The 17,288-nt window shown below is 36.3% G+C and overlaps 1 protein-coding gene across 7 annotated transcripts in view; it reads right to left on the reverse strand.

The window, feature by feature from the left end:
* Yipf7 (Yip1 domain family member 7) overlaps positions 1 to 17,288 on the reverse strand; it is a 94,575-nt gene that overhangs the window by 45,322 nt on the left and 31,965 nt on the right. For 3 of the 7 annotated variants that reach the window (XM_048784423.1, XM_048784426.1, XM_048784425.1), the window contains exons 6-7: positions 14,400 to 14,567; positions 1,745 to 3,167 (exon numbers count right to left, since the gene is read on the reverse strand). In XM_048784423.1, the coding sequence (XP_048640380.1) occupies positions 14,405 to 14,567 (163 nt within the window). In that variant the 3' untranslated portion in view covers positions 1,745 to 3,167; positions 14,400 to 14,404. Of the gene's footprint in view, positions 1 to 1,744; positions 3,168 to 14,071; positions 14,568 to 17,288 lie in introns of those variants that run through there. The other 4 variants (XR_007341073.1, XR_007341072.1, XM_048784424.1 and 1 more) reach the window with 2 other exon arrangements.

Below are 17,288 nucleotides of genomic sequence, written 5' to 3' on the forward strand. Positions count from 1 at the left end.
TGTCTCTCATATTCCATATTCCCCTAGCCCTGCTTTTTAAATTCACAGGGTCACCAAGGAACCTCCAAAAACTCATAGGTTTTTTCAGCACAATGTTTCAGGAACGTCTTAAGTGTGATGAGTTTCTTAAAATTGCTTAAGGAAAATTTTGTTTGTTATTCTTAACAAATTCTCTGTATGAAACTCTCAATAAATCCTGATGGCCAACAATGTTAAGCACAGACTCCTTGTTACAGAACCTGAGTCACCACATTTGCTGACCACCATCTCCTTAAGGGACCTAACACAGGACCTTACAACCCAGGGGAGTTGGTCAAGCAATCCCATATCTAGATGGTCAATTAGAACAAGCCAAACTGGAAATAGCAGTCAGGGCTTTCTTCACTGACTATAATAACATGAACAAGGGACAAGAGCTGTCTCCTTTTGAACTTGGCACTGGGAACTTGTCAGATGGATGCAATGCAGATGGCAAGAATCATGCCTCTGCCTATGAGTTCCACACAAATGGCTCTGGCCTGTTTATGAATCTGGGAACTAGAAGGAGGGACTGACGAAAGAAGTAGGAATGGAAAGGTACTGACTCAAAGCTGAGAATAGCTCCTTAGAAGCTGCCTGGGAAGTGCTGAGGTCCTCCTGGGCCAGATAAGAAGGGCACTGATACGCATAGGAGCATGACTGGTCCCAGGGAGCCTGACTAACGTTTCTTCCAGAAAACTACAGTTCACCAGCTGTGCCATAAGTCTGGTGCAGGGGGGCAATTTAATGACAAGTAGAATACCCAAAAGGTAGAAAAACCTCCCATTTGCCTTCTGCCAAAGCCACAAAGATTGACCACCACTACTCAGGAGAGTCTGATCTCTGCTTCTTTTCAGCTTGCCACATCTTGCATGAAAGACTTATTAGTATCTCACCTGGAAATTTGTTGGTGGAATTTTGGTAAATACAATCCCCAGGGTTCTAGCTTTTATTTCAATATATCATATATATCATACAAACAGGGGAAAGATTCTAAGTTGTGTCAATACATTAACAAGCACAACACATAAGACAGAGTACAGGCATGGGGAAGAGGGAATATATTTGCCAAATAGAGTTGGGACGACGCAGAATTGAAAGTTCAGATGACTTTGAAAATGTGAACAAGTAATTTACAAAATAATAGATGCTAAGAAACTTATAAAATTAAAAGTTTAATCCTATTAGTAATCAGATCAAACACACCATTTTTGGTCACTTAAAAAAAACATTTTTGGTCACTTGTAAATGCTGTTAGTATAACTTTTATATAAGCTAATCAGTGTGTCAAGTACAGGAAAAAACAGTTATTTATACTGGAATTTATCTTTATCTCTTCTCATAGATGGTCAAAGTACATCAAGAACCTTACACTGTTATTTTCTTTAGTTTCTTAATTCTAAATAAAGAGTTACAGTTGATGGTCCACAACAATCTAGATATCCACCAGTACGGGAAAGTTAAAAATAAATTGAACTTGTCTGAAAAAGGAGAAAAATATAAATTAGATGTGGAAAATAAATTCTGTGATACAAAGTGCATTTTACAATATTAAGGGGCATTTCATAAATGAACATGCGCTTTCTTTTTATTCTTTTTTAAACTAATTTTTTAAAATATTTATTTTTTAGTTGTAATTGGCCACAATACTTTTATTTTACTTGTTTATTTTTATGTGGTGCTGAGGATCCAGGGCCTCACACGTGCAAGGAGAGCGCTGTACCGCTAAGCCACAACCCCAGCCCTTAAATATTTTTTTTTAGTTGTAGATGGACACTATTTATTTATTTATTTATTTTTATGTGGTGCTGAGGACTGAATCCAAGCACTCTACCACTGAACCATAGTCCCAGCCCAGAACATGCACATTCTTGCTGTTGTATACATAGAAATAAGTGGAAAGAAGAACACCAAAATGTTAGTAGCCATTCTGAATAATTGTATACGAGCCTTTTTTCACCATGATTTTTGTTTGTTGTTTGCTTGTTTATAAGGTCTATAATTAATGTTTCAGTTTTATAAAAACTTAATTGCTTAGAGAATCTATTTGTTATTTTGAGTTAATTAATTTGAAGCCAAACTCTTCTGTATAATAATGTAATTCTCTCACTTTCCAGCAGTTTCCCATCAGACCCAGTAAGAAATAAGAAAACCAGGAATCTGTATGCATCGGAGGTTATATGCCACTTCACAAAGCAAGTTGGCTGAAGGCAAAGGGCGTAGGAAGTTGAGAGTCTGAGACACTGTGCCATCCTGGGAGGAAAAACACGAGGTTCTTGAGATACCTTCCTCCATTCCCAAGAACACAGCCAAGTTAAGGGAACAATAGGAGCTTGTCAGGGCAGAATGTCCAGAAAAACATTGTCTTGAAGGACATCAGCTTTTTCTCATGGACACTAAGATATGTAGAAAGTTGCTTTCTAAGGTACACACCAAGTATTGGTACCGCTAATTGTATGACTAGTATTCCTTGGAATACTAGTCATACAATGGGACAAATCAAACCAAGCTAATAATGTCACTGCTTCTGTCACCTTTTATATAAGGTAGAAAACTCTGTTCCCAATGGTAACTGCTACAGAGCAGAGCACTGTGGAGAGGATAAGTTTTTATCCAACAGGCCACCACCAGATCACCAATATGAGGAATGAAATTATTAATTTCTAGCAATGGGAGGACTGGAGGAAACTGAGGTGCTACTTGCCCATTCACTTGCCACTTGACCTTCCTTGAAAGTGTTTTTCAACAAACCTTAGGCCCCACATTCCATCTCCAGATGTCTTCTGTGGTCTCATGACAACCTATTCCTCTGCCCTACCACAACTCTGCTGTGGACAGTACAGACATCATGATATCTGGCCTGGGGAGATGTCCCAGGATGGAAGAAGAGTAGTGAAAGAAAAGGAAGAAACTGAGGAACAAAGAATCCTAGTGAGAGTTTTCTTTTAAGATGGAACAATTTTTTAAAAACAGCAGCATCCAGATGCCAAATGGAGGGCAATCAAAAGCTGCTCCAGTCACCAAAGAACTTGAGGATGAGGTACAGGACACACTTACATGGATAGGCAGTCCCTTGAGATGGTTCATACATGAGGAAATAATAGGATACAATAAGGGTCCTGTGTTCTCAGTGGATTCACAGGGGTACCCTGGAACAGAGTGGCAAGAACAAGGGTAAAATGTCATGATCTGAGGCAAACACCAGATGTGACATGAAGAGTTGAGAAGTGCAGCCTGCAAACCTAAACTTCTCAGAATCCTCCATTTTTAACAATAACAAGAAACTTTTATTTTAAACATTTTTTATTATCATCACTCTTTAAAAATTTGTGTTCAGATGTAACCAAATTTTCATGGTCCCTTTATGATTACTTTGCTTCTGAAGGCAAAGGAGTGATGATATCAGCTAATTTATTTCCTAGCTATCATTACAGTGATCAATGACTGGCCATACATAGAAGTCTGCTTTTATTTTTTTTTTTCTCATTAAAATCATGCTAGAAATGTTGACACCTTTTCAGGCATTTCAGGTTCAAGAATATTTGAGAACCATTTTTGTGGATGCTTGCTTCAGTGAATAGATTTCAAATTATGTGAAATTGGTTTTATGTTAAAAGCAAAACTCTCTCCTAAAATATATGTTAATTTTATTAAATTGTTTAGAAGCTTAGAATTCCCTTTGGACAGAGTTAGCTAACATCTTGGGTAAGGACAGATGACAAGACAGCCTTTCCTGCCTATTGTATATTCTGAGCTAGTGCAGAGTTATTCCCTAAAGTTATGTTACTCTATCTCCAAGATGGTAAAACAGAGGAGGCAGGGGATTCAGTGATCCCTAATGAGAACAGAAGTAGTTATGGTGTTGATGGAGACGGGTCAAGAGATAAAGCTCTTCTAGTCAGAGTTTTCATCCACATGCTCTCTAGGTAGATGCTATTTGTTTGAGGCAGCTTAGTTTTAGAAATGGAGCCACCATATAACCCAGCTATACCACACCTCAGTATGTATCCAAAACCAAATTATGCACACCCATGTTTACTACAGCACAATTCATAATAGTCAAGTTATGGAACCAGCCTAGGTATCCATCAACAGATAACTAGGGAAAATATGATACACACACACACACACACACACACATAAATTTTATTCACCATAAAAAAGAATAAAATTCTATCATTTGCCAGAAAATGGGTGAAACTTGAGAGCATATGTTAAGCAAAATAGACCCGACTCAGCAACTCAGGGATCATTATTTTTTTCTCATTTGTGAAAACTAGAGAGAACAAACGAATAAAAGAGGGGGATCTCATGAAATTAGGAGGGAGACCAGTAGAATAGAGGAAGGAGAGGAAAAAGATAGGTAATAGAAAGTGAAACTGACCAAATTATATTATGTGCATGTAACCTCATGTCACAATGAATCCTGCTATTATGTATAATTATAATGCACCAAGAAGAATCATTTTAAAAAGATATCTTTGTCTCCTTCACTATTTATAGATCTCAGTTCTCCTCTCTGTAGCATATAATTCCAGCAGAGTAGCTTGAACTTCCTGTATAATGGCTCAAAGCTTCAAAAGCCATGAAACCAAAATAGTTAGCTCTCTTAAAGTTTAGGTTCAGAATGGGCACAGCGTCATTTCCACTATACTATTGGTCAAATCAGTCACAAGCATTCAAGGTTCAAGAAGGGAGTATGTACACTTATGTATATAGAGGGAAGGACTTGGTGGCAGTGACCATCAGAGTCAAGAGGAGATTGGTTGCTGAGAGCCATAGCCAAGTAGGAATGACGCATGGCATTTTGGGGTTGAAAGGTGACCCTGCTCAGGGATTAGGGTGGCTCCGGGTTTAGGGTGGATCATGCTGGGAATAGGGCGGCTCCAGGATTAGGGCGTATCCTGCTGCCTCAGGCGCCCACTCCTTTGGAGTTCCCATTTAGTTCTCCCGGGGTTCTGAGAGTATTGGTACGCAGAGCCCGGTGGAGGGAGTGTATTTTCCCAGAACGTGCGTGTAGAGTGCCAGTGAGAGTTCGGGAATAAAGAGTTACTGTTTGAATCTACAAGGCTTTTGTGGTGGCTAGATTATTTTGTGCCCAGCCAGACTGCGGCAATTGGTCATAGGGATTTGAAGATAAAAAATTTCTTATCAGATTGAGGAAGAGATTGGAAATGACTTGGATAAACAGGTGATATTTTAATGCTTATGTATTAATTTTGACATTAATAAGCATTAAATTTTGACATCAGTCTTCCTTCACTGAGTGTCTAATATACATCATTTTCCAGACATGAACAATATGATGGGCTAGATTGCATACGTCCATTGCCCCCAAATTCATATATTGAAGTCCTAACTCTCACAACTCAGAATGTGAAATGGAAATACAGCCATACCAAGAGTTGAGGTGGAGGCTGGTATCTACAGCACTGGGCCACTTAGCATTATGGTTTAGCTATGAGGTATCCCCTGAAAAGTTCATGTGTTGGCTATAGGATATTCAGTGTAGGAATATTCAGAAGTGAGTAATCAGATTATGAAAGCTATAACCTAATAAATGGCTTAGTCCATTTGATGGATTAATACTTTGGATTACTGGATGGTAACTGTAGACAGGTAGGGGATGGCTAGAGGAAAATTACTGGGGATGTGCCCTTTGGGATTATATATTGTCCCTGGCTCCTTATTCACTTGCTTTCTGCTTCCTGGCTGCCATGAGCTGAGCTGCTGTCTTTTATCATACTTTACACCATGACATTCTTTCTGTCTCACCTTGAGCCCAGAGTAATGAAGTCAGCCCACCATGGACTGAACCTCTAAAACCATGGGCACAAAATAAACTTTTCCTCCTTAAATTGTTCTTATCAAGTTGTTAAGTTTTGGATATGTGGTATCTCCAAAAGTTCATGTGTGAGACAATAAAATAATGTTCAGAGGTGAAATGGTTAGATTATGAGTGCTGTAACTTAATTGTGGATCAATCCACCGATACAGTTTAAATAGATGGTTACTGTAGGCAGGTAAGGTAGTTAGAGGAGGTAGGTCACTGAGGGTATGTAAGTTTTGTCCCTCATGAGCAGGGCAGTCTGCTTCCTTGTTGGCTGGTCCTGAGCTGCTTCTTTCTACCACTTATTTTGCCATGATGTTCTGCCTCATCTAAGTCAGCTGACTATGGACTAAACCTCTGAAACCATGAGCTAAAATAAATTTTTCTTCTTCTAAATTGTTCTTCTCAGGTCTTTTGGTCACGGTGATGGAAAAGCTGACTAAAACTCAAATATTTTGATTTGAGCAACAAAAAACTGACTAATTCACTTAGGAAAATTTCACAACCAAATGAATGCTAGTTCTGATGTGCTATGCAGTTGTGTGCAGGATTCAGGATGTTTCTGATAAGCATTTTTAAATATTCTGGATGATTTCATTCTACTCCCAGTTACGAGAAATATTTTTTTCAAGATGAGTTCAAGCTATGATTGAAAAGAAGGATTAGTAAATAGAATTTATCATTATTTTAAAATAATAATCTGTGAAAATACAATGTTTAAGCAAATACTAATGGCAACCTAAATGGTCTATTTTATCTATGTTTATAAATAACGGGAGGTTTATTGAAAAGAGTTTATGCTAAAGGGAATTTAACTTGGGAAATCTTGCTGGAAGTGGATTTCTAATGAGATCAAGTTGGTATTAATGTGTATCATTCATCAGGGAGTAGTTATTTACATTTCTGATTTATTGTTTTAATTAAGCAATGTTTTCTAATAGCAGCCATGACCCTAGGGCAGATAAATAGGTATAGATTGTAGGTATGAAAAGCTTTGCACCAGACTATGATTTGTTGCAGAGAGACCAGCCTAGGGTCATATACAAATAGATATGAAATAAATACTTTTGTAATTATTGTTTACAAAATAGCACTGAGAATAAAATACCGTTTCTTATTGTATATGTTTTTGGAATTTGTTCCAGCAAACTCCCCGGGCAAAAGAATATTGAATATGGAAATACTATATAGGATTATGGTGTCTCTACAAATAATCACATTCTAAGCAGACCCCAGAAATCTGAAAGAATTCTACAAAATTTTATTTAATACACTTTTGACACAAGAGCAACCTTACTTGTACTTATTATACTGCCTTCTTTAGCCCCTGTTTAGTAAATGACTCCTCCAAGGAAAGTTTGAAATGGCTTTTTATCTATAAGGTACACACTTTTTTATTAAATAAGGGTGAATCCCTCAGCTTGCACATTTTGAAAGGCAAGACAGATGTGAATGCCTTTACTTTTTGTTATTGTTGTTGTTTATTTATTTATTTAGTTATTTATTTGTGGTACTGAGTATTGGACCCAGGAGCACTTCACCATTGAGCTACATCCTAAGCCCTTTGGTTTTCCTTTTGAGACAGGGTCTCATTAAGTTATTGACACTGGCCTCAAAATTGTGATTTTTCTCCTTCACCTTCCTGAGTTCCTGGGATTAAAGATGTGAGGCACCACACCTGGCTTTCTGTGATTTCAGTGCGACCTGGTCAATGGAAGGACCCTCCAAGTATTCTGGCTTTGAATGGTATTCTTTGCCACTCTTAATCTTCCCTGTATTCAACTTCTGTGAAATATTTGAGATGCTCTTCCTTAAACACTACTTCTTTTCTACCATGGCTTCTCTTTTGGTATAGACAGTTAAATACCTTTTTCAAATTATCTTAGATTTGTTGCAGGGACAGGTAAAACCCAGGTTCTTAATCTATCTCCAGAATTATACTTTCATTACCCCCCCCCAAAAAAAAATCTCCCTAAATTACAGGCAGTTTCAAGTGCTATTTTGTCTGTTTTTGTGTATGTGTGGTTTTCTGTAATAAAAATACCTCTGCAGTGACAGTTTAGGTGATAAATGTTCTACATGTGAGTGCTACATCATATACCATGGAACATTTTTTCAGACAATGTGAAGCATGATACTTATTTTAACTCTCTCTATTATGATAACTTAATGTGAAATCCAAAGAATTGCTGATACCAAGATTACTAAATGTTTATGTTTACCTATAGCATAGGAGCTCTTATAAGCAAACCACAGAAGTTGACTCTAATCAATAAAAAAAGAAATGTGATTTATAAGAATAATAAGGGATAGATCATAGGATCAACTTTAATGTGAGGGGATATAATATGTTTGGAAAAAGGACATAATTCATAAGAGACCAAAAAAAAAAAAAAGTGCAGATCTTGCCAGATATAAATTGTTTGTGAGATATAAACTTCACCATACGTGCATAGCTACTACCACAGATAAAATTTGGCCTTCTGCTTCCACAAATATTTCTAACCACCCTTTTGCCCATGTACCCCTTTATCTGGATTCCAGGTGCTGAACAAAAGAATCAATTGGCTGATCCTAATTCATGGGCTGCTAGTGACCAGAAAGAGGTTTAGGATATATGAAATGCTTTCAGCATAGGAAAGATAGTCAGAAGCTTGGGAGCCAAATAATGAAACTTTGGCAAAGGACTTTTTTTCCAAATTTATAAAATTGCATTATTATTTCTAGTAATGCTTAAAAAAAGTTTAGCCAACCTTGACCTTATCCTACCCATTAGTTGCGCCACCATGCCAAAATAATTCTTTTGTTTTCCATTAAATATGTGTATCAATTAGTCATCACCTTTTACCCAAAATTTTATTCATGATATTATGGAACAGCAAAACTCTTCTCCTGAAATCTCATCCCAGAGGATCTATTACAGCTGTGGCAAGTTTCCATTTACTGAGTAATTACTATATGTTAGGGCAGTAGGCAAGGTAATTTATGTGCAGCATCTTATTTAATCTCCTAAGGACCTTGCAAACTCTACATCATTCACTCCATTTTCCATGTGAAGAAAATGAGATTCAGAAAGCTATGTAATAGTCTCAAAGTCACCAAGTTATTTATATTTCATATGCAGAGCCAGATTAGAACCTAGGATGGATTGGCTCCCTTTCTTCCTTTTTTCCTTCCTTCCTTGGATCCTTCCTTCCTTCCTTCCATCTTTGTCAAAGTTTTTTTTCATAAAATTTCAACCAGGTTGCCTGGCTCATCAACAGTAAAAAGTCCATGAATTCTACCTTCACAAAACAAAATCAAAATCAATCAATTCCCCCCCGCGCCCCGCCCTCAATCTTTCTCTGTTTTTAAATATATGGTTACCATCATGGAGATTCCTGTGAAAGCCTAGTTGGTTTTGAAACTTTGAAAAAATAATTTCAGACTTCCATTCAGGGATGAAAGCAGTATTAGAAAGATATAAACCTATGATTGTGGCACAAAAACAAAGTAGAACCCCCTAGTGCTTTAAACAAAAGAGGAGCAGGATGTTATCAGTGTGTGGCTTTACAGTTGGCATTCCTCACTTGGAGGCAGAGCAGGTTAGAAAAGCATCTGTCATCAAATGTTACAAAGGCCATTGCCCTAGTTAAACTGTTGTGAACTGGGGCGCTTGAGTCTGAGTAATTCAGGACTTTTATTTTCAGCACATGTCCCCAATCATTCCCGTAGAAATAAAGGCCATCTCTTGACTCCAAATGTGCCATTTATCCTTCACACATAATGTGTAACTTTTATCCAACCAGTAAAGACAGAAAAGTGAAAAAATGTTACATTCTCAGATGAAAGAAATTGAAAGCATTTGAGGAAAAGAGAGACTATCTTTGCTGGGGTCTATTAAAACAAAAAGATATTTCTATTTATGTAATGTACTCCATGAGTTTCCATTCACTTTATCATTTGTCCTATAAAACCCACTCTTCTCACCACAAATAAATTTCATAATTTGTTTTTAAAATTAATAAGAGAAATACCTCCAATCTACACAAATCTATATAATGCTCATCTATTTTGGAATGGTGGGAAAGAACTACATTTTGTGAAATTTTTCTATCCACATGCTAACTAGATCTGAATCTGCCTCATTTATTTAAACTAGAGTTCAGCAGTAGGTCCAGGAGTCATTCAGGTACCATTTTAATTCTGTATGACAATCTACATTTTTCTTCTATTTTATTATTGTTTTATTTTCCCCCAGAAGTTAAAGCCTTTTGACCCTGTATAGCATTAGCCAAGGTCAAGAAGAAGGAATAAATTTGAGTAGATTAAACAGTAGACACATTCCTAGCTGGTAGCAAGCAGTGTTATGGGCTCTGGAATCAAGCTTTGCTGATCAAATTCTAGGCATTCACTGAATAATGATTAGCTTCTCTGTAACTTAGTAGCCCTACTTGTTAAATGGAGGAAATGATAACGCACTGCATAAAATTGTGAGCTAATACATGTAAAGCATTTAGACAAACCCATAGTAGGTCTTCAGAAAATAGCCAAACTGTGAAAACTTAGTACCTGCATCTCCTGATGCAAGATTTCTTCCAAAATAGTCTCATAGTCACCTAGCAGTCAATCCCAGAGATGAAGAATAGTTTAGCTAACTCACTTTCAACTGGAATATGTTTTTAGATAGTTTCTAATTTTTCACAGTTACATATTTGCTTTGTTTCCAGATTAACCTTAGAATTAACTTGTTAACTACTAACAAAATACTTCTTTGGTTTTAATTGTATTAAATAGACACATTTATATGGGGGGGATTCTTTATGAATTCCAGTTTTATCATTCAGGGATATAATATATATGTCTCTATAGTCAAGTTTACTTAAAATATACCTCTAACTTTTTATAATTATCATATAGACCATCTATATTTCTGTTTATTAATATTAATATACATATTAATATAAATTCTTAGGTATTTAACAATTCTTTCATGAGGAATTGTTATTTTGTTACTTTTATTTTTGTTATTTTTATGGAAATACTTAGTATTTTCTTTTTTAAAAAACTTTGTTTTAGTTATAGATGGACACAATATCTTTATTTATTTTTATGTAGTGTTGAGGATCAAACCCAGTGCCTCACACGTGCAAGGCAGGCACTTTACCACTGAGCCCCAGCCCCAGCAATACTTAGTATTTTCTTCTCATGACTTTTTATATAGATGCTATAATTTTTAAAAAATATTTTTTTAGTTATAGGTGGACACAATATCTTTATTTATTTATATTTATGTGGTGCTGATATTTGAACCCAGTGCCTCATGCATGCAAGGCAAGTGACCTACCACTGAGTTACAACCCCAGTTCCAGATGCCATAATTTTTAATTAACTGATCCAATAATGGTTTGTTAACCTATAGAAATCTAACATACACTGCAATTCTGACCTCTTTTTCACATATTCATACCTTAGCTGCTTTTCACACTTTTGTAATTACCTTGTTTCTCTATTGTTTTGTTATCTGTTTTTCCCCATTCTCAAAGGACCAGAGTTTCAGGTGTCTTGTTCACCATAATGACTAATATCCAATCACAGTCTTATTCATTTATTAATTTGCTCATTCATTCACACTCTAAACAAAGATTAATCTCCTGTTCTTTGTCATAAATTTTGTATAGACATGGAGTTTTGGGCTTCAGATTGTTTATCTTCCAGAGGGACAGAGGAAGATAAAGAAAGAAGGAAATAAAGTAAGTTTGGATAATGTAATTTCAGTAATAAATAATTACCCTAAGATATAAGGTAATAGGAGAGATTAAGCTAAGGTAGGTGGATGAACTGTTGCAAAATGAACAAGCAGTGAAGGCCTCCATGGGGAGGTGATAATATGAACAGAGACCTGAACAATGTGAAAGATCTGGATGAAGGATGCTGCAGGTAGACTGTATACTAAGGTGGATACATTTTGTCATTTGAGAAACAATAAAACTGGTGAGAAAGGGAAAGAATGGAAGGAGGGAATTTTAAGAAGATAATCCTGGTCACAGCATGCAGGCAACACAAGTGTTGTTCAAATGCTAGCTAAGGAAACATTCATGTGCATATACATCATGTGAGGTCCTCTAAAAATGCAGACTCTAATTCATGAGGCCTGGGACTGGGCCTGGGATTCTGAATTTCTACCAACCTTCCAGGGAATGCTCATGCTATTGTTCTGGGGACCACTCTTTGAATACAAGTAGAGCAGGTTGAGTTTTATTGTAAATATAAATTAAAGCTGTAAAAGGATCTTGGACTTGGGATGACATAATTAAATTTACATTTTCATAGGAGCACACATACTGAAATGTAGAAAAAACTTCCTGGTGAGAAAGCCTGGAAGTAGGAAATTAGTTAGGAGATTTCTTTCCTTAGCCAACAGAAGAGACCATGAAGGAGCTCATGCAACATATTTCATGCTTGAGAAGTATTTGATTAAAGAGTCAAAATACTTGATGGACTAGATGTTGACATGAAAATCAGAGTAACAAAGACTGACTACTAGCTTGTAGATGGAGCCACTGGTAGATTTCTGGTTCTCAAAGAAAAAGATGAGGAAATTTGAGGAGAACAGGTTGAATAGTTAGAAATCAAGGGTTTGATTCCAGATCTCACATTTCTTAGCTTATTATATTAAAACTCAAATGGAAGTATTAAGTATAAATTGGATATGTATTCAAGAGTTTAGAAGAGAGTGTTGGATGGAGATGGAAATTTTGGAGTCATTAGATTTTTAAAGCTACGCAATTAAATGAACTCAGATAACAAATGAATATTAGAGAAGAGATTTGAGGTTAAAAATGGGAGAAAGGAATGTCAAGGAGACTGAAAAGGAGCCAACAGTAAGGTAACAGAAAAAAAATCAACAGAGAACATGGCACTTCAGAAGTCAACTGAAGAAGTAAAGGCCTCAGCACCGACATGGGAGAGACTGGTGAAGAGGGATCCAATAGAGACCCCAAGAGCTGAAATTAAATGAGACTGAGAATTGACCATTGAATTTAGAGAAATCTCTTCTGACCTGATTTGACAAAGGTGATTTTTTAAAATTAATAAATAAATTAATTAATTTTTAGAGAGAGAGAGAGAGAGAATTTTTTTATATTTATTTTTTAGTTTTCGGTGGACACAACATCTTTATTTTATTTTATGTGGTGCTGAGGATCGAACCCAGTGCCCGGTGCATGCCAGGTAAGCGCGCTACCACTTGAGCCACATCCCCAGCCCCAAATTAATTTATTTTTTAAATACATGACAATAGTGGAATGCATTACATTCATTATTACCCATATACAGCACAATTTTTCATAACTCTGTATATAAAGTATGTTCTTGATGGATAAGGTGATGAACTCTTGACTTGGAGGAAGTGAGAATAGCAGGTGATAAAATAGAGGCAGAGACAACAGATAAATCTTTCAAGGATTTTTGTGACAAAAAGGAATAGAGAAATGAGCTACATTGGAAATTTAAATTTTAAGAAAGGAGATATTGAAACATTTTTTATGTGCTGATATGAATGATAGGTCAAGAGAAAACACTGGTTATACAAGTGGAGGGGCTGATTGTGAAGAGCAGAAGATAGTGACAGAGGGTCACAATGCATGTAGGTAGATACAGAGGGTGGTGGGAAGATGAAACACTTTCCTTCTGTTTCTTATCTTTTCTTTTCTTTTTAAACAAAAAGATAAACAACCCACAGTGAGAAATGAGGAATAATTGTTGAAGATGTGAGCAGTAAAGAACTGATGTGATTTAGTCATCTTAGCATGAAAGCAAATTTACTATGAAAATGTAGTAATTTCAAGGAGAGTACTGAGGAGCCATTTCAGATATGATAATATAACTATCATGAAAGAAATGGGATTGCCTCTAGTAACGTTCATGTATTTAGGGAGAAAAACAGCAAGCTTACTGAGGATCCAGGCAAGGGAGAAATTAAATCAAAGACCATAGCATCTAAACCAAGTAAGATGGAAGCGAGGAACTAAAAAAGTAGAAAGTTGACACATTATCTAAGCAGAACCAAGGAACAGTTGTTGAAGTAAGTGAACTAAAAGATCGAAGGTTTTTTCACTCTGCTAAATAAAACCCTGAATAACCTACCTCTGAACTCTCCCAAGGTGCCAAACTGCACAATATTCAGCCACATATGCACAGCTTGAGCAATCATGAACACTTCTCAGAAGACTTTACTATAGATTTCTTCTAAACAGTAAGCATGATTTTATTTACTTATAATTTCTCAGAAATTATTTAGAAAACTAGTGTCCATCAATTCAGCAATTATATCTTTTTTTAAATTTTAAAATATTTTACAATGTTTTAATGCACCAAATTGGAAAGCAAAACATCATTCAAACCAAAAAGGCCATTAAAGAACCACCCTTAAGTGCTGTTTTGCCTCTCTGCTTATTATTCTCTCAACAGTAATAAAACAGAAATCATATCACCCAACTGGAATGCTAATACACTTCCAGAATAACCCGAACAGCAAAAAAAAAAAGAGACTTGCAAAGCCATCTCGTACATTCTTCAGAAGACTGTGAGGAGGGCGAAAAGTCCATAAAGTAAGGCACAAGGATAGGCAATGAGAAGCTGCTGTCCTTCCATGTCCAAGGCCGAAATGAAGATCTTAGAGGCTGAGAGACTACACCAGCCAATGACGATCAGGGCTGACAAGGTTCCAAAGGTGCCTCTGGAACAAAGACAAAGGACACAATTGCCTTACATTAGAAGTGAGATGACTGGATCAGAGAGGAAAGGTAAATAGAGATAAAATAGAGATCAAATCTAGCAGGGTAACCTACTCCTCCCAGGTCTACCTCCCAGGTTTTTGTCAGAGATATAAAACCCTGACACAGCTCAAATAGAGAACCCATGGAATAGGAAAGCACATATCTGTGGGACCTCCCAGTGCCTCACCAAGTACATAGTTTATAGGTTAACATGAGGACTTTTTAGAATTTTTTAATCCATCCATACTGGAAAGAATTCGTAAAATTGGTATTTTCAAAAAGTAACTGTGGAGTCAATCTGTACTTTAAGAACAAATGGACAAATAAAATAGTTTAGTGTAGCCAGCTGGAGAATAAAAAGGGAAGTAGAAGTGGTAGAAAGTAAATTTCTTTCCTCATGTGTGAAATAGAATGGATTGTGAGGCAGGAGGATCACAAGTTTGAGGCCAGCCTTAGCAACTTAGTGAGGCCCTACGCAACTTAGTAAAACCCTGCCTCAAAATAAAAATTCAAAAGATCTGGAGATGCAGATCAGTGGCAAAGCATCCCTGGGTCCCCTCGCCTCCTCAAAATAATAATAGTACAAAAATACAGAAATAATTATTTAGGAAAATAAGACATAAGAGATAGGAACAATCTCAGGATTTAGTGTCTAGCTTTAAAGCAATTAAGTAACTTGACAATAGTTACCTGGCAAAGTGGGTGCTAGGCAAAGATCTTTTAACTCCTAGTGCATCGTTCTTTCCACCATCAAACTACACAACATCATTTGATCCTGATTTGATTCTAAACTTGAATATTTTCAAGTTTAGAATTTTATTTGTTTATTATTTGTGAGAATGACAGAAATACTAACTTTTAATAATTGAACAAAAGTAAAACAGATAAGAAATTGCACAGTGCAGCTTATAATACTTTAGATTATTAATAAAACAAAAATATTAATGGCACCAAATACTATATTAATTGGTTTAATTAAAACCAATTAGAAATAATTGCTGGAGTGATATAATGTGTATGTTTCCATGATGGAAGATTTAAAATTATATATAATTAATTTTAATGATATAGTAATATGCCTAAAAAGGCAATTTTAATGGTCTTAGAGGTCAGATAGTTATTCCCATTTAATATAATTTAAAATATTTTTAAACCATCTGTTAGGGTTTGGATCCCAATTGTCCCCACCAGGCTCAATACTAAAGGTTTGGTCACCAGTCTGTGTTACTATTGGGAGGCCTTGGAACCTGTAGAAGGTGAGGCCTAGTGGGGGAAATCAGGTCACTGGGGCCGTGGCTTTAATGGGGATATTGGGAGCCCCTTTCTCTCTCTCTTTCTGCTTCTCAGCTGTGATGAGGTAAGCAGCTTTGTTCTACCATGTGCTCCTTACCATGGTGTTCTGACTTTCCATAACCCAAAAGCAAAGGACCCAAGCAACCTTTGACTGAAACCATGAGCCAAAATAAGTCTTTCCTTTTAATAAGTTGATTTTCTCAGACATTTCTCAGACACATCATCCTTTATACTTTCAGAATGAAAATAAAAAGTGCAAACTTTGGGTGATTTACCAAATTCAAGAGTTTTAGTTCTTTATTTTCCCCCTAATACTCTGAACCATTTAAAATGTCCTGAGGGGACATGTGACTAAATCAATCAGGGTCACTCCAAGTGAATTTTGGCTGACTAAATAAAGACATAGACACAGAAAGTACCTTTTTGGGTTCAGTGACATCTGCTCAGCCACAGCTTCCACAAGGAGGGCAAGGCAGGCAAGAAATAGAAAGAGCATGCCCCGAACCCAGGTTTTATTTGGCAGAAGCCATTCAAGTGAGACAAGGGGTAGGGTTACAACAAACTAGTGGGTGTAATCCAACCCCATCAGGTGATGCCCACTCCTGGAGCTACACCTCTCTTATCCTAGCAGAGGTAAGGTCCAATTGCATTGCAATGGGTACAATACCAGTTCAGTACCTCTTTACTCAGGACTTAACAGTGTATAGGTAGCTCCTGTCTAAAGCAGCTCCCAAAAATGCCCTAAGTCTCTACTTTGCTGAAAATAATGTTAAAAACTTTGAATTTTTAAATGGTGGTCAAAATACTATTCTTTTACAAAGTGTCTGACAAAGTAGCAGTAGAACCCAAACTCTGTACTATCATGTCCAGCCTATGTACTAAGCAACCCAGTAAATGGAACAACTTGCTAAAGAACACAATATGCAAAATGTGGACTTTTTTTCCATGGGTAAGACTCAATAAACATAAATCACATTATATTAATGCATTCAAGGTATCCATCTCCTGTTATTTTCTTCTTTTTTAAATGTTGAGTGATCAATGATAAACTAGGGGTTTGCTCTAAATTAATATTGCTTTAAATGAACATTACTTTAAGAATGAGACCATGTTAAACAAAAAGAGTACTGCTAAGGCATTCTCAACAATGTTATGACAACAACTGTTTATTATGAAAATAATTATAACTATGAACACAAAAATATTAAAAGCTTTTGTAAGTTGTTCATGCTTGCACTGGTAAATTCTTAATGTCCTATCCAATGTCATTAATAACCTAAGACTTGTCTCTCCTTTGGATATAAAAGAATGAATGAACACTAAAGGCAAATATTTATTTCCAAGTGGGTTTGGAACATGGCAGGTGACAAGAATCATGATATCACTTG

Source organism: Marmota marmota, unplaced genomic scaffold (genome assembly GCF_001458135.2).
Source record: "Marmota marmota marmota unplaced genomic scaffold, marMar, whole genome shotgun sequence".
NCBI classification, from domain to species: Eukaryota; Metazoa; Chordata; class Mammalia; order Rodentia; family Sciuridae; genus Marmota; species Marmota marmota.